The sequence below is a fragment of the Melanostigma gelatinosum genome (genome assembly GCF_949748355.1).
Source record: "Melanostigma gelatinosum genome assembly, chromosome: 7".
Classification (NCBI taxonomy): Eukaryota; Metazoa; Chordata; class Actinopteri; order Perciformes; family Zoarcidae; genus Melanostigma; species Melanostigma gelatinosum.
The window spans coordinates 26,035,130-26,059,274 of NC_136640.1; the positions used below are offsets into that span (position 1 = coordinate 26,035,130).

Below are 24,145 nucleotides of genomic sequence, written 5' to 3' on the forward strand. Positions count from 1 at the left end.
GGCCTCTGGGCTTCCACAACTCCTGTCACTGACACGAATCCATCAAAATTAAATGACTTAAAACATTCATCAGGTTCTTCAGGCCTACGCGTTACCGGGGAGTTGGAAAGATCAAGAGTTTTGAATAAGCCAATACCCTTGGCTTGCATTACTTGTCGAGGCTGATGTTTGCATTTGAGAGTCAGACACTCAGCGATGACATGCCCAGTTCTGTGACAGTAAGAACACCGCTTGTCTGATGTATAACTTACAGGGGCCCCTTTTTCTCACTGGTAGTGTGAATCAGCATTTCTTACCATTGTCTCATGGGAAGATGTTTCACGCTTACCCACAAAGATGCTCTTCAATGCGAACTCTTCTGCCAGGACGGCAGCTTCCTGCAAGGTAGTTGCTTTCTGTTCATTCAAAAAAAAAAAAAAAATGGTCCGCTCTGGAACACAGTCCCAAAATTGTTCCTGCAACACTAATTCACACAGCGAACTGAAGTCAGTTGCTTTGCTTGCTAGGCACCATCTATCAAAAAGTATCCCCTTTTCTCTAGCAAACTCAACAAAGGTTTGGGAGGAAGGTTTCCTCATGCTACGAAAAGCGTTGTCTGTACGCTTCAGGCACAAGCTCATAAGTCCTAAGTATGGCATTTTTAACTTTTTCATACCAAAGACTGTCCTCAATAGAAAGGGCAGCACATGCCTCTTGTGCCTTACCAACCAACTTGCATTGCAGTAGAAGTGGCCAGACATCCTTGGGCCAATGCAAAGCAGAAGCAATCCGTTCAAATGCACTGAAATTAGCTTCTACTTCAGTATCCCGGAATGGAGGGAGCAGAGCGATGTTTTTGCTAACATCGAATGCCGAAGGAGTTGAAACTGGAGGAGAAAACACAGCTGAAGGTTCAGTAGCATTCTTTTGAGACTCTAACTGAAGCTGGCGGATTTTAATAGCAGTGTCGGCGTCAAGCTTACGGCAGTTTAACTGGAATTCTAGCTCCTCTTTACGTGCTTTTTCTTTTGCTTCAAATTCAAGACGAACTAATCGCACCTTTAAACGGGCACCTACACTTGACAAAGGAGAAGAATCAAGAGACAATGGCTTAAACCGTGGCAAAGAGAGGGTGGTTTTTCCTCACGTGGCCTAGCTGCATGGGGAGGATTTATCAGATCCTCAGCAAACGCTTTCCCTGTAGCAACTAACTCAGGATCATCTGCTGGAGTCTGTTGCTCAGGACCTGCTAGAAGAAACAGATCTTTTTCTGCCAAGCCATTCCGAATAATAGACTTTAACTCCAGCTTAATCCAAGACCTAGTAACAGGAATCTCATGATGTGCAGCAATTAAACATAAATCATCTTTTTTACAACTTCAAAGTAGGATTATTCCAAAAATATTCCAAACTAAACAGAGCCATATCCCGGACGAGCACCCACTTATGTTACGGCCTATATAGTGTGCCTAGGGGTACACAGGAAGTAACATAAAAGGTGATGGAAAACCTTGGCAAAAGTTAAACAAAAACCAAGAGGACAAGGCAGTGGCAATTAGACACATTTATTAACAGTATAGATGACCAGAAACAAACCAACTAAAATAAGGAAGCGTAGCCATCAGGGTATCTAAGGCAAACATAATAAACAAAACCCCCATGCTAACTGGAAAAGAAGAGATCAGCTGAACTACGACAACAAACACAAGACTGAACTCCCTAACTAGTCACAAAAACAGGAGAAAACTTTAACAAATAAAAGGCAGAGAACCCCTACAAAGCTTCCATTAAGTTTGAACCCCATGTATGGCAGCACAAATGCTCGTCGGAGCAGGAGCAGCAGCAACAGCAAACCCACAGCGCCACAGGCCCAGAGTGAACAAACGAGGGCTGGGAAACACTGGATTCGGGGGTTGATATGTAGCTCCACTGATCAAAGGAGTACTCTCAGGTGTGGGTGCTTCAGTGATCATCAGGGGCGTGGCAGACCTGGAAGACAAACAGCTCTCCACTAGAAAAGAGGCATCTTTAAGTCAGGGGGCGTACCAACTAGTGTGAATGTAAAACACAGGTATGAATGTAAAACACAGGTATGAATGTAAAACACAGGTATGAATGTAAAACACGAGTATGAATGCCCTACCAGGGACTAGAAAGATAGACAGACATACAAACATATATAGTCATTGTGCTTAGAACCATGAACATTTGTTTAGCAGCTTTTTAGCAGTGTGTAACATAAAAGTACAAGTCTGTTGTAAAAAAATGTTGTGAACTGTTTTCATACACAAATATATAAACACAAAGACACTGTAATGTAAACATGTTTTTATGGACTACTCTATATATCCCAACAAACATCTTCAAAAATGGCTACATTCATGAAAAAAAGGCATCATCCCGTCTTCCGTTCTTTATCTATCTTTCAATAGGCCAAAAAAGGGCTTTAGGAATATGCGGTAGTTCCCGATCTCATACATATATGCTACGGAGGCTTCTTTCCATTTACTGTACTCCAGTAATCAACCTAACCTAACCTGCTCAAGACTGGTTTGACAGTGTCTCCTATTGTTAGGCCATCTGTGGCCCTTTTATTGCTAAAGCTCTGATTGCTAATTTAATTGTTGTGCAACTTATGTTTGCCCATGAGAGAAGTTAGAGAGAAAAGTCAATTTAATTTCCACTCTTAAATGGCAGCGTGGTCCAGAAGAACAAAATATATCTATTCCTAAATATTTTGCATGTTGGATGTGTGTAGTGTTTCTCTTTTTTTTAAAGTGAAGTTTAGAATTGCAATCTGAATGTAAAGCAGTAGGCCTACATGTGCTTGTATTTTAGCAGAATTGTTTCAGGTCATGGTCTTTAGTGCCAGTGTTCGTGTGTAAACAATTGAGAAAAACTGTAAGTAGGCTAAAGGTTCGACTTCCTTCTTATTTAATGACCCAATATGTAAGACAGAAGCAGTACTGCCAGTTATAGAGGTAATACTAGTCCCATTATTATTAGCTGTAATTTTATTTTGTAGTAGTGCTAGTTCAAAAAATGGAGGGCACTGTCCGTGACAACAGAAAATGGTCGTGTTAGGACCGGTAACACTCGTCAAATTGCGAGAAATAGGAAACAGTGGTAAGAAATTGAATTGCGAAAGCAGCAGTAACGTAACGTTAGTCCGTGTTACGAGTATGAGTAACACGTAAAAGCAGCCTCTGAAAAAGAGGTAGCAGTGACACTCGTTGGCAAAACTGCTATCAATACAAGCAACAGTTCACATTTTCACAGTAGCAGCGGTATGGAAACTGTAGTAATAGTTAGTAGCAATCTCAGGCACAGACGACTGCGATAGGAATGGTAAGGATACATGTAATAGTCTAGTAGCCAGATACAATGTTGTATACAATTTATTCGCTCCTTGTTACACAGTGTATCCTCTCAATTATCTATATCCGTTCCCATGCGCATGCGCGTCGGGCTGTTCGCGGTTGCGCCAACTGGTAGAGGATGTTGCTAGCAGCCTGTGTAGATGCACAGCCTTTTTCACAACAATAACATCAACCAAATTTGCGTCTCCACATACACTGATTTGAGGATTATACATTACGAACGCTATCGGAAACCGTGCATTGGACCGTGCCACGCTGAATATTCTTCTGTTGTTTGGCTTTGTTGACAATGGGAGCGGAGGGGTTTGCAGATTTACAAGGCTCCTTTTTGCAGGAGCAGAAACAAGAATCATGGCTGGCCAGCTAGGCCGCAGATGGATTTTGTAGCTAACAGCAACAATCAGTTTATATAAAATGATGCATGTAGGCTTGGCGCAGCTCGTATAAGGTGGTGCTAAGAAGCCCGTGTCTCAATTACACGAGTATCGTTGATTTTTGTTGTCTTTTTGGGAACACAACACAAGCTAGTGAGCCAGTTAGCTTCACAACCTTGACTGGTTTGCGTCTTGGCTTCGTAGTTAGCTCCTTTAGCCAGCTAACGATAGCCTGCATCGCTTGGCTAGCCATCTTCTGGTTAAAAACATTTGGTAAAAGACATTTACTACGGGATTTACTCTCAACGTTTTGTGTTGGGAAGGCATTTGTATCGCAAATTCCTTGAGCAACGTCTGCACCTGGATGAATGTGGGACAAAATGGAGACCCCGACGATCGTGTACGATTTGGATACCTCTGGGGGCTTAATGGAGGTGAGGTCGCTCTACTCGAAAGCCTTAAGAAGTAAAATACTCCCTTTTGATGATGCATTGATGTATTTTCCCATCATATTAATTGTCGTTATCATTAGACCAGTAAACGCCTGCTGTCAAGCACCTCTCGGTTAGCTAACTTAATACATCGGGTTGATAATGGAGGCCTCAAGTAAACGGTAACGTTAGCGCTCTCCCCAAGCTTGGCACAGCGGGAATATAGCTGCATATTTTGCAACTCTTTTGACATGCCATCAGTCGGGGTGCCGTAATCTTTTACTAAAGAGTTGAACAACTTTTACAGCAAATCCAAACACTGCTGGCGCCCCCGAAGTCCGAGGAGGTAGAGAAGAGGAGTCGGAAGTTGGTGAGAGACGCACGGAGGAGCGGGAGGGCCACCAACCACGACACCTGCGATAGTTGCCGGGAGGGGGGAGACTTGCTGTGCTGTGACCACTGTCCTGCAGCCTTTCACCTCCAATGCTGGTAAGTGACATATATTTAAGAAAAGGAGTTACAACGCAAAAGGATACGTTATGCATGCGATAATGCACGACAAGGGACTGTGAGTCTGCTTTAGCTGCATTTGTACGCCAGATGCTGAATGCTAACTTCAGTGGAAGTTTCCCTGATGAAGTTACATTTTGCTGTTGTATATGCTACTGAGTCGTTGACATGTCACTGGAAACCTGTGAATTATTTTCTCCTTGTGAGATTGTACCAGTCGTTATTGTTCAGTACATATCCGCTGTTATTTCATTGACATTTCAACTGTACCTCTTATATATTCACACTGAAGCCTTATCTCCAGTGCAGCTGAACCAAGGAGGGCGGTAGCCTTTTGTAAAGTTGAATGTACTGTGCTGCCCAAAGAATGACTTGTATGCCGAATTCATCAGTAACTATACATACATTAAAACAGATCTGGAGGTTAAATTTCTGCTAAACCTGATGGCGAGTGAATTAAACTTGAAGTTTATTGAATTGGGTTTGGCGAGCAAATTCAACAACTGCTCATTTGATCTAACGTTACGTTGGTGTCGAGTGACTTTAAGTAGCTAACCGTTCCATTGCCTCACTCTTTGGAGAACGTGTATGGTTGCTCGTACAAGCAGAGCATCATTTCCGTCGTTGTTGTCAATGAAAAGTCATGTTCATAATACCTGCATAGGCTAAAGAAAGAAGTGGCTAGAATTAGCTTGCAGTCAGTCCTCCCCTCCTGTCGCGGCTGCAGCCAGTGGAGCTGCTGCTGCTAAAAATGGAGTCGAAACTGCCTCTGTTTACAATATGGCGACCTCCCTGCTCTTTTTTTCTGTTCCACCGTCATCTTACCAACCTTTAAATCCAGCTTTGAATAAAGGGGTTTACAAATGAAGAGACAATATTTTTTTGTCGTTTCCTGGGGTGATGTACTGTTAGCGCTATGGCCGTGTTTGCTGTGGACGTGTTACAAAGCTCTTCCCATCGTTAAAACATCTGCATGCATGATTATTTTAGATTTGGCATTTGGAAGAGTTTCACTCAGACTGTCACTTGGAAGCAACCAAACACAAATGTAATATCCATATCTGGTCAGGCTTGTGAATGACTTCATCTTCACAGTTTGGAGTTCTGTCTATCACAGCATAGAGGGGGAAACATGCTGCTTTACTGTGTATTATCTTAAATGTAGTATTTACACAGGGCAACTTCATGCATTTCACTTCTAGGTTCTAGGCCGTAGATTATAGACTTGGCTTCAGATGTGTCCTGCCTGTTATAAATCAGTCATGGCATTGACCTCCTTGAGGTTTTTATTAACTTTACTTTAATTAGAATATTTAGGATATTTACTCATGTATATGATTAATTCATGTTCCAGCTTTTTGTAATACAGATATGAACAAATTGGAAATTGAGGTATCGTTTCACATCATTGACATGCATTTTTCTTTGATGAAATGCAATTGTCAGTCCAGTAGATGTAACACTGTAACGTTGGATAACGATGTGGGGAATATGCTTGTGACCAAGTAAGAAAATAAATGTAATTTTTTCACGGGATAGATATTGTATTCAAAATCATGGTGAAAATCTAAATTTTCCTCCTCGCATGAAATTAGACAACATAATTTTGAAGCATAATATCATGATGTTAAATGATAATGTATATGAATTTGCCTGCATTGATTATGAACCTGGCCACTGAGTATTGTGTTTTACCTTCTTAACTCAGCAATCCACCTCTAAGTGAAGAAATGCTTCCCCCAGGAGAATGGATGTGTCACCGCTGCAATGTTCGAAAAAAGGTAAGTGGCAGGTCATCTCTGTTACACACACAGTCCCCCACCAATGTCACTGTCATGCTGCTGGAAATAATGTAGAGAAAGGTATTTGCCTGTATGCTGTATGGACTAATAAATCTGTCTTTTGGTCTTTGTTTGCTGCCATCAGAAGAGAGAGCAGAAGACAGAGCAGACCAACGGCCTTCCGGAGAAGTCCTCATCTAAGCGTTCTGTGTCCCCAGCCGTGGAGCTGGAGCTCAATGCCGGACCACTGCGGCTCGACGGCCTGCCTCCGGGGGCCGGGGCAGCAGGGCCCGGTCTACGAGTGGCCCAGGTGCGTCTCTTGGACCGCAGGACCAGTAGCAGGCCGAGCAGCCGGCCTGGAACGCCCACCTCCAACACTTCGTCCACCCCAACCCCCTCAGAGGAGCAGAACGACGGGGAGGAGGAGGCAGCAGAGCCCGAAGATGAAGTTCAGGGCTCAGAGCTTGAGGGTGCTACGCTATCGGCTCCAATGCCACGCCTTCTCAAGAGGCCCTTTCAGCTGCTAATAGCAGCCGCTATGGAGAGAAACCCTACGCAGTTCCAGTTGCCCAGTGAGCTCACCTGCACCACTGCACTTCCAGGTCAGTCAGTCATATTGAGTTATGAAACATTTACTGTGAAATTGTATTGTATTTATTTCAACACGTTTTCAAATGGTGAACGGAAAAAAACCAGTAAATTACATGAGCGTGATGGTGAAAAATGGCTCTTCATGGCCTGGTAACCTTTTGAAGTCCTAAATTACTAATGACTCCAACTGTTGGAAAGCTGCTAAGTTGACATGTGGACATTAGTTTAGCAAACTATTTTATTTTCAATGGATTGGATTTGGAGCCAAAGGTTGGGAAACACTTTAAACACCCTTCTTGGTGAAATTATTAAATTCCAGAAACCAAACTAGAAGTAGATGAGGCAAGGTGTGGAAAATGAATATATTAAAACTAGGACTGAAGGAAAAACAATATTTCATTCATATTTCATATTTTTTTAATTGGCACGTTTTTCAGAAATAAAATCCTACCAATATATGTACTGTCGAGAATACAATTTGAACCACTTTTTAATGGAATTGTGACCCCAAGAATTGAATCGTGAAAGATTTACACCCCTTATAAAAACAAAGTAGTTCTTTTTTGGGGATTATAAAGTGTGCCTGGGTTATATGGAGCACTTCAGATGTCTGATACATGACAGCATAAAGATACCTGGGTTGGATCGTTTGGATTTCTAGGCAGCAGTAAACGGAGGAGAAAAGAGGAGCTACTAGGGAAGCCCTTCAGGAGGCCTCAGCATGAGCTGGATCCCAATGGTCTGGTCCCTCTACCGGTCAGAGTCTGCTTTTCATGCAACAGGTTGGAACCAGGTTACATTATTTGCATTATTATTTGCATTATTTGCATAGACCTGAGTTGTCTCATGTCTTGACTGATTTCCTCTCACAGGAGTTGCAGGTTGGCTCCACTGGTCCAGTGTGACTATTGTCCTCTTCTGTTCCACATGGACTGTCTGGACCCTCCACTCACAGCTTTACCTGCTGGAAAATGGATGTGTCCAAACCATATTGAGCACTTAGTGGTAAGATGCATGGTCTTGGCTCAGAGATTAAACAACTTTTTTTGGTCTTGCCAAACGAATGCTTAGTTTTCCCTTTTGTAATGTGTGTGTGATGTGCAGCTGAGTCAGAGGAGCCTGAGCCTGTCTAGCCGCTGTCAGCTGTTTGACCATTTCCAGGACAGGATGTCCCAGCACGCAGTCAAGTTGGACTTCCTGCGTAGAGTCCATCGGCAGAACGCACCTAATCGGCGCACAACCCACCAGCACACTAAGAAGACCATCAAGGTAGACTGCTTCAGTGTGCGGGTGTAGACCCCCAGTGGTAGCAGATTGTGTTCTTCAGTGTTTCTCCGGGGGTGTGGGTTAGGGTATTAAGGGATATCCCAAAGAGTTTTTGTGTGATCAGCTCTGAATTGTTAAGACAAACCAATGGTGCACGGATGGTGACGGTAAGTGGATTCATGCAATAACTGATCATTCTTGTCTTATAAAACTGATTATTTTGCAGTTGTTTTGGTTTCCTCTTGTTAAATACTCTATGCTGACAGAACAGAAACGATGGAACAACAGGCACCTCTGAAGACAACACTGCAACAAATAGTTTCTTCAAATTAATTCTGTCAAAGCATCTGAAGTAAAAATTTGAGCAAGAATGTACTCAGGTGTCAATCTACCTCGGCACGGTACCCAAACCCAATCGATGTGGCAGATACCCTGTTCATTTAGAGACATCACAATATTATTGAAGGTTTGGGAAAAACAATTACCTTATTTCTTACAATCACTGTTTGGACTCAGGTGCCAGATGCCATCAAGTCCCAGTACCAGAATCCTCCCCCCATGCTGACTCCTGCGGGGGTGCGCCAGTTGGAGCTGGTTTGTAGCGGTGTGCCTGACCACCAACCCTCAAAGCACCCCACCTCAGAGGCTGAGCAGCAAGAGGTTGGCAGACTACATGCATGACACAGTTTGTCCAATATCATTTGCCATTTTCAATCAGTCTAACAAGAGTCACCTGCAACAACGTCTCTGGTATGCTCTGTAGAAAAAAAGCATGTTACTGATTTAGGGAAGTGTGTTGGTGAATCACTGATGATTAATCTGGTCCTAAAAGTCATGACTAATGTGGAATGATAGTGTCCATGCAGGTAGAGGCATTCATTGCTTATTTGATTTCTGCAAGAACAGTCAATTAATCAAATTCTAATACTAACAGAAATATGGCTTGAAGGTGATATTTGCCTTGATTCAGGGCAGCTGTGGATTCAGGTATTTTCAGGTGCACTTTTTTAAAGTCTGATTGCTTGTCTAACTAAAACACACTTTGACATGTCTGTGTTTTAGGAAGTCTGGAAGTTAAGCTAACCTTGCGGTTTAACATACAAGCCTTTCAAACAGCAAACATGTATTAAGGCCCAGAGTCGAGGAAAAATCGAATTAGCTTCAACTTTTTTCTAAATATTTGTAACATCAGGATATTGATTTCATCCTGTGGCATGAATGTTATCTGTTAGATAGGATGTCATAAAATACTTGATGGTTGCTTCCTCTGTTAAAACATGGTTCTGCTTTGTTAAACAGTGGCTTCAGGATGTCGTCGCCCTACAGTGCAGCATCATGCGACACCTATCTATCAAGCAGAAGGCTTCATCCACAGCAACCAACCTGTCATCAGTAACAGCGTCAGCAGACTGGGCTTCTGAGCAGAAAACCACTGCTAAATCATGTGTAACATCTGAGGACATGAAAACTTCTTTTGAAAGGACTTCGTCCCCCGACAGCTGCTCTAAACCCTGCAGTACACCTGATGAACCACAGGGGGCCTCTCTTTCAAGGGACACGCTTGCAGAGCTGGGTGTTTGTAAATGCAACACACCACCATGTCAAAACTGTAGGAAACCCAACGGACCTCGAGCAGAGGAATGTCAGCCACCCAAAGCTAACGGGCCTGTAGACTGTAACAGTGCCTCAGACTCCTGCAGGCAGCCTGAGCTGCAGCACAGACTGAAGCCCACTACAACACCCCCAGTCTCAGCTCCTGCCTCTGGGCTGGTGAACCACATAGGAGCAGAAATGGTTAAAAAGGAACCTGAGAGTACTACAGAGGCCTGTGCTCAGAAGAACTGTCCCACTGCCCTGACAATATGGCACCACAGTAGCCAGCAGAACCACAGGAACCAGGAGGAGTGTATGAGCAGCGATGAAAAGCCCACCTACTCTATCACCAGCACACCACCTAAAGGCAACCAGGAGCGCGACCCCACCAAGCTGGGGTTGTCATCACCTACTCCAGGTACACACTCCTGAACTAATAAACTGCTCACTGATGATTGGCTTCCCAGGTTCATTTGAGCTTCTCTAGGGCAGTGATTTTCAACCTTTTTTGAGCCGCGGCACACTTTTTACATTTACAAAATCCTGGGGCACACCACCAACCAAAATGACACAAAAAGACACTAACACAGTACATATAATACATATAGTTAATAATATAGTTTCTAAATGTATTTGTACTCACTTAGTGTGAAACCTGGGCCTGTTTCGATGAACACAACATGGATATCCTGGCAGGAATGGTAGAAAGACACACACGAAGCTCTTCCTCAACAGCTCTCAGTCTCTCTCTGTTTTTAGTTTTTATCGCTGTCAAGCTTGAGAAGCTCAGCTCACACAGATATGTGGTTGAAAACGGGAGCAATGTCAAAATAGCTTTGTTGGCCAGAATGGGGAACTCCTTGGCAACAGCTAACCAAAAACTGTCCAAAGGAAGATCAGCAAAGTTTAGCTTTAAACCACGATCTTGTTTCAGTTCAATGAGTTCCTCTTGCTCCTTTAAAGTCATGTCATTTCCAGCAACGGATGCTGAGCTGTATGGGTCCCTAACCCAGTCAAGGCATTCTGTGAAGGCTGAAGAGAAATAAAATGACAACTTCTCCTCCAGAGTTTTCAAATGTTTGCCAATCACCTCGCACATTGCAGCAGTGTTGCCATCCTGCAGTTTCTCGGTGAGTGGGAACATCTCAAGGTTGCCACGCTGCACATGTTGTTGCCAGAGCTGGACCTTTAAACGGAATCCGTTCATTTTGTCAGTGCTTGTAAGCAGGTTTTCATTTCGGCCTTGCATCCGTGTGTTCAGTTCATTCAGATGATGAAATATATCAGCCAGGTATGCCAGCTTTGCACACCACTGATCACTTGCAAGCAGCTTTGAGAAATCGGGCCTCTCGTCTGTCAGAAACACTTTAAGTTCCTCTCGGAGCTCATACACACGGGCCAGCACTTTGCCGCGCGACAGCCACCGGACCTCCGTGTGGAGCAATAACACTTTATGTTCCTCTCGGAGCTCATACACACGGGCCAGCACTTTTGCCGCGCGACAGCCACCGGACCTCCGTGTGGAGCAATAACACTTTATGTTCCGCTCACATTTCCTCACACAGAGACGCAAATAAGCGAGATTTCAAAGGTCGCGTCTTCACAAAGTTCACTAAGCGCACAACATCATCCAACACAGGACCTAGATCTGCTGGTAAGGTCTTTGCAACGAGGGCCTCACGGTGCAAAAAACAGTGCGTAACAGTAACAGCTGGGTTTCTTTCTTTGACCCTACTTACGAAGCCTTTGATGCGCCCGACCATGGCTGCGGCTCCATCAGTGCAGACACCTGTGCAGTTTTCCCACGTAAGCCCGCTTTTGTCAAGATATTCCGACGTGACCGGAAATATTTCATCTCCTGTTGATTTTTCTGGCAGTGCCTTGCAAAATAGGAAGTTCTCTCTAATGGCTTCTCCATCCACAAAACGCACGTTGGCCAAGAGCTGACAATGTCCACTAATATCCGTCGACTCATCAAGTTGCAAGGCAAATTTCTTACTGATGCGCATCTTTTCCAAAAACAACAGTTTCTATGTCCGCAGACATGTCATCAATACGTCTGGCAATTGTGTTATCTGAGAGAGGCACTTTAGCGATCTCTTTGGCCGCGTCAGGGCCGAGCATCTCATTCACAATGGCTTTACAAGCTGGCAGTATTAATGTTTCTGCCACGGTGTGGGACTTTTTTGTTTTAGCTACGAGTTCAGCAACAAGGTAGCTAGCTTTGAGGGCTCTCTCGTTTACCTTTGTGGTTTTTCTCAAAACAGTTGCCTGTTTCTCATTGTTTGTACGTAAGCGTACAAAATAGTCCATCGACTTGTTTTGAACGGAAGGGTGTTTCGTTTGGAGATGGCGTTTAAGCTTGCTTGGCACCATGGCGCTATTGGATAGCTTCTCACCACACACCAAGCACAGCGGACTCGGTGCCGTAGCATCCCCGGTGAACGTAAATCCAAATGAAAGATAGCTTTCGCTGTATTGCCTCGAGCTCACCGTCTTGTCTTTTTTCTTTTGTCGACCACTCATACTTGGGCCTTCATCTAGGTCAGAATTTTGTCCAGGGCCCTGTTCGGCATTTGCATTTTCCCTTCTCAAAAACTTCTCCATCACTGTCACCTTTTTTTGTTTTTCATCACTGTCACTTGCGCGTCTTGCTTTGATCCCAAACTGTCACTGTCACGTGTCGCGCAGCACTAACTCTATTGTCTTTACAGGTATTTAAATCCCTCTGCTGCCACCCACTGCCATACAAGAGTATTACATTATCTGCGACACTTTATTACAGCACAGACACCCGACAATGGTTAATTAGGTGATATTAGAAAATTTCCCACGGCACACCTGACGATCTCTCGCGGCACACTAGTGTGCCGCGGCACACCGGTTGAAAATCACTGCTCTAGGGATCAATGCAAAAATAACTTCAATACACCATAGCAGCCTTTATTCTTTAACACAACTGTTGAGGTCATCATTTATTGATAAATGTATTATCTTTTTGTTATTTCTATTTGAAAATGACACATCTAGTGTTTAGAATGTCTATTTTACATTCACTCATGTTGAAAGTTTTCAAGAATTACATTGCAGTTGTTTGGGAGGAGGTTATGCCCTCATCGGCAGTAGCTATGGCTACATAACGTGGAATGCAGTTCACCTCTGTAAGCAGCATATTGACCCTCGGTCTACAATGGCTGCTCCACGTCTCTCCCAAACCCAAGAAAACCCGAGATGTAGAGTCAGAGGATGTGTGGGGAAAGCAGATGGAAATGATTGAGTCCAGACCGCTATGCTTCTGATTCCATGAAAATCTCAAGAACAACTTTCCCTTCACTCTGACAATCTTCATTCTTGCTTTGATCATATAACTTATTTGTTTGTTCAATCATTTGAGATGGTTGGCAAAGGTAGAACAGAACAGGAAGCGCCAGACTATTTAAAAACACCTCAAACTGCACTCATAATAATAATAATATGCTCAGGATGTTACTACTTCTTTGATTTAGTCTGTTCTTTGTCTCGGTAGTTTATGTGCTTGAGTACAGCTTGTTCAAACATTTCCACGATACACTGCTCACCGCTTTCACTGAGATACTTTATAGCAGACCATAGCCCAACTGCTCCCTCTTGTGGCCAGTGGGAAACATTTCACAGCCGTTTCAGATGTCAGCAGAACATCAGTGTGATATGACAAACAATGGGAGAAGAGAAACCGAATGGCGCTGACTGTCCTGCAGTTGAATTTAGAGCTAGGAATAGTTTTTCTATAGTACACAAACACATTCAAACAGCATAATTTGAAAATCGGCTGTTCTACATAGATGAATAAAGTTCCCATCCAGTCAGATGTCCATGTGCAAGCCTCCAGATCAGTCTTTGACCACAAGCTGCCCCGGTATGTTTCTCCTGTACAGACATAAAGGCTGGCCCTGAACTGGGCTCACTGCTGCCCAGCACTCTCTCCTCGATGGCTAACCTGTCCAACTGCATGAAAGATCGAAAGGATGAGGAAAGAGGTACGTGTGCTCACTCAATAGTGACATCTGACAATACTGAACCATTGTGGTATTGTATACATGTGATGAAGTGTGTGTGTGTGTGTGTAGGGATTGAACTGGACAAACTGGATACAGAGATGATCAAGCTCCTGGCCTGGCAGAGGATCCAGCAGCTTTTCCCCCCCAAAGTGCCGAGCACTCCGCCTCCCTCAGCCACCAGCGCAGCCCCCAAAACCCCATCACCCTGCCCTGACAGTAAGGCACTAACTTACCTCTGACACTGCTATTCAGTTTGTTTTCACATCTCATTGTCTGACTGAGTCGGGACCCACAGGTTGATTTTATTTGGCTGCCAAATCATTTCATAGTCGTATTTTATTGAAGATGTACTTCTGCAGTACACATTTGAGGCTGAATGTTCATAATTTGATAATTGTAGCGTGCTCATAACCTTAAACCCTGTATGAAAGTCTTGTCTATAGGTTCTTTGCAGATGACATCACACATTGGCTTGCTATCCAGATGGATAGCAAGCCAATGTGCTGGAGGCAGGTTCAATACTGCAGCAATAATGCCACTGGTTTGCGCTGTTTTTGGCCGATCAAATCGGGGGGGAAAACAAGGGCTACTTTCGAGTCCCGAAAAACGTTGTACACAAAGGTGATGAGTTTAAAAACCTCACAGGGAAACGGCGACATACAGATCAAAAACCTCCGTCTGAAGTCTGGAGGAGCGGAGTCATTTTGCTAACTACATAGCGAACTAAAACTGACGGAAAACACAGATGATGGTGGTAAACCAGATGATGGCGTAGAAGAGTCTAAAGGTTTACAACTATTTTGTGAGCGGTTGGGTCCATGACCTCGGAACCAGCATTGAACGACTGCCGTCTTGTTTTTGCGAAAAACAAATCTCCTGGTAGATAGCTAACTAGCTTTCTCCCGCATTAAAAACAATGACACAAACACAGACTAAAAACACGGACCATGGTGGTGATATTACCAGAAATATAGCCAACCACATCTGCGATATTGTCACCTGTTTGTTGTTTATTCGGCAGCAAGTGTTTCGCAGTTTTAGCTCGCTGTTTCCCAGCAGCTAACTATCTATTGTTATTGATTTGTTTTTAGCGATGCTAGCTACCCGGGCAAAAACAAGACGCCAGTCATTCAATGCTACTTTGGTTCTCGAGCCTCTAGACTCTTGCACGCCTTCATCTGGTGAGCGGTGTAGTAGGAGGTCTGGAGGACGAGGTCATTTGTAATGTCGATCTCCTCCACACGGGCAAATCAATCAAGTTGTGGGAAATATCGCTCTACTTCATTTTGTAGGGATCACATTCGATATATGTTTCTATTTTCTGGCGATACCTGCTGCGTGCAGCCTTCAACCCTGTTATGTATTCACTTTCCTCCATTACCAATTTGCCCAGTATATAGAGTACCGGTAATCACTTTTTGCCCTCCATCTGAATTACGCGACTCATAAGTCACGTGATTGCAAACAAGCTAGATTTTGTTTGGTCAGTCTGTAATTGTCAGCTTATACTACCTCTATGCAGGGTAGGAAATTCACATATTTGTTTGGGGGGCAATTTTTGCCCCCACTAACTGAAATCCAGGGGCATTTTCAAAAAATTGGGGGCACTTTTTTGAAACTTCTGAAATAACATTTAACCTTTGTTCAAAATAATAAATATACTTATTTAGGCTTACAGTATATGAGCAATTGTCATCAAATGGCAATAAGACTATTAGGCAGTAGTCTACAGATTCAAAATGTTTTCATCGATTTTTTTGAACAAAAAACAAACATAAATCAAACAATCACTTTCAATTTTATTCTTATTTCTTTGTGGTTATTTATTGTTATTAAATGTTTTAAACAACTATTAACAATTATTAAGTCAACGATGCCTTGATTACATATACATCAGTCATTGTATGGAATTATTGAGAAAAACATTTTTATAGCACCTTCAAAATAAAAAAATGTGCCATTTGAAGGTACAAATTTAGTTTTTACAAAGTAAAATATCTTAATTGACTGTCAGTCAGGTATTATTCATTTCCAGAAACCCTCAAATCAAAGAATGAACACTTTACGCACAATTTAGGTGTATTTTCCCTTTAACTCACGAGATGCAGGTAGCATGTTTTATAGTTAATGTGAATATAATTCATTTAATCAAATTTACATTATGCATAAACCGGATGTTCGTCTGAAGAAACCGGATGTTGTCTCACGTTAATCTTTCCGTTAACTTCCAAAGTCCTTCGCTTGCTCCCGATCTGCGCCGTTTGAATGAGTTTACCGTGGATTTCAGGATATAGGTGTACTCAAATGTAAGTGTCTGCTGAGTTGACCGCAGTCACAGGTCTGATTAAGAAGCGCTCCATTTTTTTTATTCGTTTAGAAAGTTCGGGGGCATTTTTTGCCCCTCTCCTAGTGATATCAGGGGCAAAATGATATTTCTTAGGGGCAGTTTTGCCCTCGTGTATTACCGACGCTGCCTCTATGGACAGTGAGCTCATGTGCCTCCATTGCTGGTAAGAACATAACTATGGAATAGTTTAAAGCTTCATTCATCATGATAACCAATCTTTTGTAGATTCAACTACTTCCCAGATGCTGTCTTAATAATCGGACCCATTTTTATCAAAGATGACACTAATTTAAGACATCAATTTCCATATTGTTGTGTGACGGAATCAACAGAATGACATTGGCTGGCTGGAAAAGGGGAAAGAAAATGCAAAGTTTTAGATTTAGTTTTGAATTTTAAAATTGTCGTATAGTTTATTTTGCACAAATTAGTTGTTTGGTCTGAAAAGAATTTTTCTGAGGAGAAGGGAAAAAACAATAGCCTGTTAACTCTAGATGTCTCATTTATAAAGTATTTAACATGTTTTCAATAACATGAAATGGCAGTAAAAACATAATTTACACACTTAAGACCTAGAATGAATTGGGTCGTGATACTTTGTAAATTTTTAATTTTTTTTAAGTGGGTCCCTAGAAAAATGATTAGAGTGTAATGATGAGAGTGTAAAGGTGTGATTTAATGTCTAATATAGAGACTTTTCTGAAAGTATTTCCAAAGTTCACAAGCTGAATCTCTTCCTACCAGCTCAGAAGAAGGTGCAGGCCCGAGCTGTCTTCTACCCTCTGACAGGAAAAGGAGGAGCTGTCAGCATGTGCTATAGGACATTATACATAGGATCAGGTAAGACATGCTGACTGATCACAGTGACAATTGCCCGCTGTACGTGCTTCTGCAGAGTGACGTGTTAACAGGTGCACTGATATGTGTTGTTGTTTTTTAACCCCGGTGCTGGGATGGTGAGCAATTTGATAATTGTCAAATACTTTGATACCAACTGAAATGTGTCTGTAGCACCAAGTATAGAAAATTGGCCTCAAGTGCTTGCTCAGTTTCATGCTTGTATCTTAATTTCAAATAATGTAATTTCTTTCGGAAAAGTTTTTTTTGGAGCTGCCAAACCTTCATGGCTTGTGACCCTTCTTTTAACCCTCTGATTACAAGATGGGTCAAAAGTGACGCACGTGAATGATTTAATTTTATATTTTTGCCTGTTATGCATTATAACTCAATATTTAATTATATTCCTCAAACTGGAGATGCACCCGACGATTTTCAGCTGATGGGCCATGATCGGCAAGTCAGTCTCATATTTCATAAAGCTCGCAACTAGGCCAAACTACAAGCCCAAATAGGCCGTGGAAGAACAACCTTCAACACTTGTGGAACAACTAATTTAATCAGACACTAGATTGCAATTCCTTCCCATGCATGGTGGTTAGAGATTTTTTTTTTAATCAAACAAATATTTGCTTCTCATTTCGCCACTAAAAGGACACACTAGAGGGCCCTGCATCTCATTTTCTACACTAGAAGTGCACCCTAAACTGCTGTGCATCAAGTTGTGTCCACTAGAAGTGCACCCACTCTAGATGGGTCGGGCCTTTGGCTGGAAAAAAAAAAATCCTGTGCTTTTATTTTGAAGGGGATTTTTATGCACCGGAGTGCCGTCTGTTCACACTCCTTAACAATATTTGGTGTTAATGCCTTGTAATGCTAATATCAGCACAGGATAAACTGAAAACCATACCTCTGTCAAATGACACTATAAGAAGGCGAATTGAAGACATGCCGGATGACATCAAACAACAGATCACAGCTCGAATTTTGGCAAGTGGTCATTTTCCATTACAAATGGACAAATCTACAGACATCACAAACAAAGCAGTTTTACTGGTTTACGTGAAGCATGTGTGGGACGGGGACTTACAGGAACACTTTCTCTGCACAAGAGAGCTCCCTACACTACGACTGCAGAGGACATCTTCAGCTCAGGTTCAATCTGCACCATCTTTTCATCAAATACATTTGAGAAGTTGAACATTTTCCTCGATTTGGCTTGCCATTAAGGGGTGATGGTGGGTCCCGCAGCCAGACCAGTTGAGAACCACTGGTCAAATGGTTTTCTCCAGTTGAAAAGCACCCGGGGGGCCCTGCATCACGTTTTCACAATTAGAAAGGCACCCTATAGGGCACTTTATAGTCTTTTATCTACCACAGACGCATCCAGGAAGGTACCCCTGCAGTGTTTTTATTTTCTAAAATTGGGCACCAGGCTACATAGATTTATTCATTTATGAACTCAAATGAATATATTTCGAAGTATTCATTTTTTTTACAGCCAGAATTGCTGCAAAAAGAAATGTTACACCAGTATGATTTGTTTTGTCTCTTTTCAGAAAACAAATATATTGTTGACTTTCATCCTGGCGGGTCATTTTGATACAAGTAAAGTGTAAGTTTCCCTTGAGATGAGTAAACCAAATTTCTCTCGACATAGCAAGACAGGAAATGATGAATAGAATGACTTGTAATAATAAAAACAAAATAATGAACTATTTCTTAAAGTCCTGTGTGATATCATCATTTTACATTACATTACAGTTGTCTATTAAATCATATAGAAACTGAACATGGATCATTTTTTGACCATGCTGTGCATTAAAATGTTTTGAAAGTCTTGTGCATCAGAGGGTTAAGGGAAGGAGTGTGTACTTGACAGCTTGGACATTTTATGTGTCTGAATTGCCAGCAGTTGAACTCAAGAGTGACCTCATTCGAAACATTTTTAGCGGCTTGAAGAGGTATAATTATCTAGTATTTCACAATAAGAAATAAAATACTACAGAAAAGTAAATAAACATTTTGATGGAGCAGAAATGTGTATTTCCTGTCCTGGCAATGACTTCATGAACCCTCAGACGGAGCTTGGTACCGACCCCAAGTTGGGAAACACTTTTTTGAAAGAAAGAAAGGGGTTTGTTTAAAAATGTGTTTTGTATTTCTCAAAGTAAGGTATTCACAAAAGTATTGTTTTGGTATCTGTACCAAAATGCGGATACTGTATTGGCAATCATATCGGACAATGCCCACCCTGGCTACTGAATTTGATGACCGTTCATACATTGTACTCATGTTTTCATTTTCTAAGACAATTCAAGACATGATGATAGGGCAAAATAAATGTTAAGTGTCTCCTTTTCTTGGTGGAACAATTTTATAATGGAATTGACAACACTAAAACTGTCAACAATGTATTTGAACTCTGTCTTAGATGAGCATTATTGAATTTTTCCATATAACTGAAACTCCCTACTATTCTAATGTTTTTGTAAAGGTGCTGACATGGACGTGTGCCTTACAAATTATGGTCGTTGCAACTACATATCGGGGAAACACGCCTGTATTTTCTATGATGAGGTATGTGCTTTTGAACTGCTGTACTGCTTAAATGTATGTTATTGTACTCTACCATAATTCTCCACCTCTGCCTATTAAACACATTAGGTTCTGTTGTTGATTGTGTGTCTGTCCTTTTCAGAATACCAAGCATTATGAATTGCTCAACTACAGCGAGCACGGCACCACAGTGGACAACGTCCTCTACTCGTGTGATTTCTCAGATAAGGCTGCTCCATCTCCACCAAGCGGGCTGGTGGCCAAAGTCCAAGGCATCATACGTCAGTACATGTCATTCTCACACACTTTCTCCAGCATTCACAGTGCACGCAGTTTGGAGGGTCATCAGTGACGCTGTCAGAGCAATTGTGCAACAGAGGCGCCAGAGAAGATTTGACCTGTGCTCTTTCAATGTCAAAAAGCACAGCTGACATCTTCCTCAGTGCCTTGTGTCAAAGACAGGATGATGCTTGTGTTGGAAACGTTATAAAATACACACACACTGAAGAGGTACAATTCATGGTACGGCAGGAGTGAACCAACTACCGGTAGTATCGACGCAGCTTGTTCAGAACCTCGACTGAGGTGGTACCAGGTACTATCCACAACTTTTGTTTGTGGAAAACCCAAAAAGGCAGATTGAGTAGAGCCGTGCCACACACCATGCCGATGAAATGCTGCATAAGACTTTATTGACGTGACATCTGTATTGCCACTTGCTGCCATCATCTAATGGCATAAAAACCCTGCATCCCTTTTCTCTTTACTTTTAGGCAGCATTTCCACTGCATGGTACGGTTCGACTCAACTTGCTTAGAACCGTTCTTTTTTGGGTTTTCCATTTGTAAAAGTTGCGACTAGTACCTGGTGCCTGGTGCTTTTTTTGGTATCGCATCGGTCAAGATGCCAAGCAACCTGAGCTGATACTAAAAGATGGAGGTTAAACACCGCAGACCACTGATTAGTCAGAGAGAATCCTTACTAGCACATCTAGCAAATATAGAACATCCTGCACAAACTTGCCATTTTTAAATAGCCACGTCATATAGCGAACCACTCAAACCAGATTTTTTGTAAAACTGCAAAACTACGCTGTAGTCGATTGACAAAGTATAGTCATTCCTCTGTTTGGTTGCTAATGAGAGGATGCAGCGAGACTACACACTGTGTTGTATTGACGATGATGATGTGGCAGCTTCACACAGTGTTGCTATGACAATCAGCTAACAATCCCGGCTACATTGAGGGGGGACTATCTGCAGTGGAAAATTCAATTGAGAAAAGTACCTGGTACTGAAAGCAAGTTCTCCCTGTGTTCTCGGTGCAGGTCGCAGTAAGAAGCGCGAGGATGACGAGGGTCCCAGCTCTGTGATGGGTCTGTTGCCGGCTGGTGGAGTGATGAGCAGCCAGCCTCAGGGCAGCGCCGAGCTGTCGTGCAGCTGTAAGGGAAGCAGCTCCAGCCTGATTGGAGGCAGCGGGGCGGGTTGGGAGGGCACGGCCCTGCTCCACCATGGCAGCTACATCAAAGTGGGTTGCCTCCAGTTTGTCTTCAGCATCACAGAGTTCGCCAGTAAGCAGCCCAAAGAGGAGCAGACCACAGCGCCTGCCGCCAGCACCGCCCCCACCACCACCACCACACCACTACCCAACACTGCCACAGTGAGCAGCCCCTCCAGCCAGGATGAGACCGACACTGAGACTGTCCCTCCCCACCAAGTGCCCCTACTGCGCTCCGACTCTATTCCATAACCTGCCCAGGAAAACCCACCCACCCTCCTTTGTTTTGCACCTTCCGAGTCACAATGAAGGGGAAGTTGCACAGCTGGTTGGTCAACAGGGAAAAAGTTTATTTTTTCATTTTTAATGGTTTATATCTTTGCATGAACTTGAAGTATTATTGACAATCTCTTCTGTTTTTGAATGACTGACCAGTAACCCTCTGTTCACTTCAGACCCTTAGGACTTTGAGCGAACATTATTGATGCTCAACTTTTCTTTTGCCAGTATATTGGTCATGTATGGTGTAACATTATTTTGTCTGTCTGCCCATTTAGCACAAACCTTTTATTTTGTAGTATTGAATTCCATACATTCTACTTTCTTTTGCTGCTTTTGCACCATTGGTAGCTATATATGTATGAAAACATACATGCTTACACACTATATGTATATATAATGTAAATATATATAATTCATTGCTTCTCAATTGGAGAGACATTGGATTTCATGTAGATTTACCATTGTTTGGTTTTTAACTGTACAGTTCATGGAATTTGTGATACTGTGTAGAGTACCAGAAGTTTTGTGATAAAGCTTGTTCTTAGTCTGTACTTTCCGCTGTAGTCAAAGTGTAAATACCGTATTGTTTTAGCACTCATTTTAACATCTTGTGCTGCTCTGTATATAAGCACTCTTTGTCTGTACCTGCTTGTCTGTTCAAACATGTAAATACAGAAAGATTTTCTAAGAACAAACTCAAAGGATTTGTGTCCTCTGTTGTTTTTTTGGCTTTTGTAGGGCCTCTATGGACTTAGAGTTACTACTGGTAAAGGTTATGACTGAGTATTGAAAGTGTTTGGGGAAAGGCTTGTGATTAATGTCATGTTGCTTGAAAAGGTCACGTAACGAGGGGAAAGTAGATTGCAGAGGTTGTGGCTGGTTTAGGGCAGACAGTGGAAGTGCTTTTTGACACTTGAGTCGCTATATAGACAGTTGAGATAAATTCTATCCTTTATTGCATCAAATCGTTCTTAAAGTTAAGAATGAGTCGAGTGCATACAAGTTCCTGAGTGTCAAAGTGAAATTTGGGCATTTTTTTCACTACCCTATTTTACGTCTACATAATGTTTATGTCTATGTGCAGAATGTATTTGAGATGTGGTGTGATGTAGGAGCGAAGGAGAACACACAAGCTTATTCTATATATTTATTGTTGGACTGTGGATGCTGGGAGCCATGTGCACAGCTGGGACACAGTTGTTCCTTTTGTTCTCCCTGGGAACAAACAAATAGACAACTGCAGTGAGTGACTAATTGAACATGTTTCGTTATATTTCGCTTTCTGTGTATTGTGTCACGTGACATGTAGCCGGAAGACGACACTGTTGAGAGAGGAGTGCTGGGAAGAGTTTGTGTTGGACTACAGAAAGCGTAGCTTAGTGTTATCTAGAAGATTTTCAATCTCATGGCTGATTTCTGCAACAATTTCTCTCAGAGCATTTCAGAACGAGATAAAACTTCAAACCTTGAATGTTCAGAAGTTTAATAGATTGGAAATCCAAAACAGAATGGTAAAATATTAATTTTCACCCATGCCCTTTGTCTTTGCTCAAGTTTAGATAAGTCAGTTGAGGAAAATCTCGGTCGCACTTTATAACTACACACTATGAAGCATTAGTTAAGTATGAGTCAACACTTAATTCATCATTTATAAAGCATTGTTCCTACATTAATAATTCATTAGTATGCAGTTCATAACAGTTGTAAATGTTTCATTCTTGATCAATAAGCCCGTATATTATGTGCTTAATTATTGTGTTTTCATACTTTATAAATGATGGATTCCCCATTTGTAAAAACCAGTTATTAAGGAGTTGTAGATGATTAATAAGATAATTTATGAAGTGTTAGTAAATGATTAATAACTTATTTAGATGTACATTATTCATGCTTTTATATATGTAATGGTTAGGGACTGTTAATATATGCTTTACAAACGCATATTAATACTGCAATTCATGATTAATTCATGATTTATTAAGGTAGTTACTACTCGTTAGTAAAGTGTTTTATGTGACCTCATCTAAAGTGAGGACTATTTATGCCTTATAAAGCATTTATAAATGGCATTGAAAGGCCAGCAGTGCCTCAAAACACAGTTTTTGAACAGAACAGGCAAATAGACACAACAAAGTGATCAAAAACATTAATATTTATTGCAAGATGCAAACAATATACTGTTAAATACAAACCACCTATAGTTCCGCTCGGCCGGGGAAAGGCGGCGAGAGAAAAAAGCACACGGGCGGAGCTTAGAGTCAGTGGTTGAGCGTTGTGACTATACTGCTCCTACTCCGGTGTCGGAGGCGTCCACCTCGACCACGAACTGGCGGCTCTCATCCGGCTGTACTAGGATGGGGGCTGATGTGAATCGTTCCTTGAGGATGTTAAGTGCTCGGTTGGCCTCGGGGGACCAGGAAAAATCCACCTCAGAGGAGGTGAGTCTGGTTAGGGGTGACGCCGTCTGACTGTAGTTCTGAATTAACCGGCGGTAGAAGTTTGCAAACCCAAGGAACTGTTGGCGCTTCTTCCGGTTAGAGGGGACCGGCCACTCGGTGATCGCCTTAACCTTCTCCGGGTCCTTGGGAAACTGACCCTCCTCAATGATGAAACTGTACGGAGGTGACATGGAATTCACATTTCTCGGCATTGAAGAGTTGGTTCTCCAGTAAGCGCTGAAG

The 24,145-nt window shown here is 42.3% G+C and overlaps 1 protein-coding gene across 1 annotated transcript; it reads left to right on the plus strand.

The window, feature by feature from the left end:
- The first annotated feature begins 3,489 nt into the window (after positions 1–3,489).
- Positions 3,490–21,580, plus strand: phf12b (PHD finger protein 12b). Its single transcript, XM_079271341.1, has 15 exons — positions 3,490–4,167; positions 4,472–4,653; positions 6,383–6,455; positions 6,601–7,057; positions 7,708–7,828; positions 7,919–8,051; positions 8,151–8,315; positions 8,829–8,972; positions 9,612–10,323; positions 13,820–13,921; positions 14,012–14,158; positions 17,034–17,129; positions 19,624–19,706; positions 19,828–19,966; positions 21,013–21,580. Exons 1-15 carry the CDS (start codon positions 4,102–4,104, stop codon positions 21,432–21,434), a joined length of 3,042 nt encoding a protein of 1,013 aa, XP_079127467.1. The 5' UTR covers positions 3,490–4,101; the 3' UTR covers positions 21,435–21,580.
- The last annotated feature ends 2,565 nt before the right edge of the window (positions 21,581–24,145 follow it).

Excerpts from the sequence above, each read along its gene's own strand:
- phf12b (XM_079271341.1), top strand. The coding sequence starts at position 4,102 with ATGTGGGACAAAATGGAGACCCCGACGATCGTGTACGATTTGGATACC. Across the intron at positions 7,058-7,707 it reads CTGCACCACTGCACTTCCAG|GCAGCAGTAAACGGAGGAGA; the intron begins GTCAGTCAGTCA and ends TTGGATTTCTAG. Across the intron at positions 7,829-7,918 it reads GTCTGCTTTTCATGCAACAG|GAGTTGCAGGTTGGCTCCAC; the intron begins GTTGGAACCAGG and ends TTCCTCTCACAG.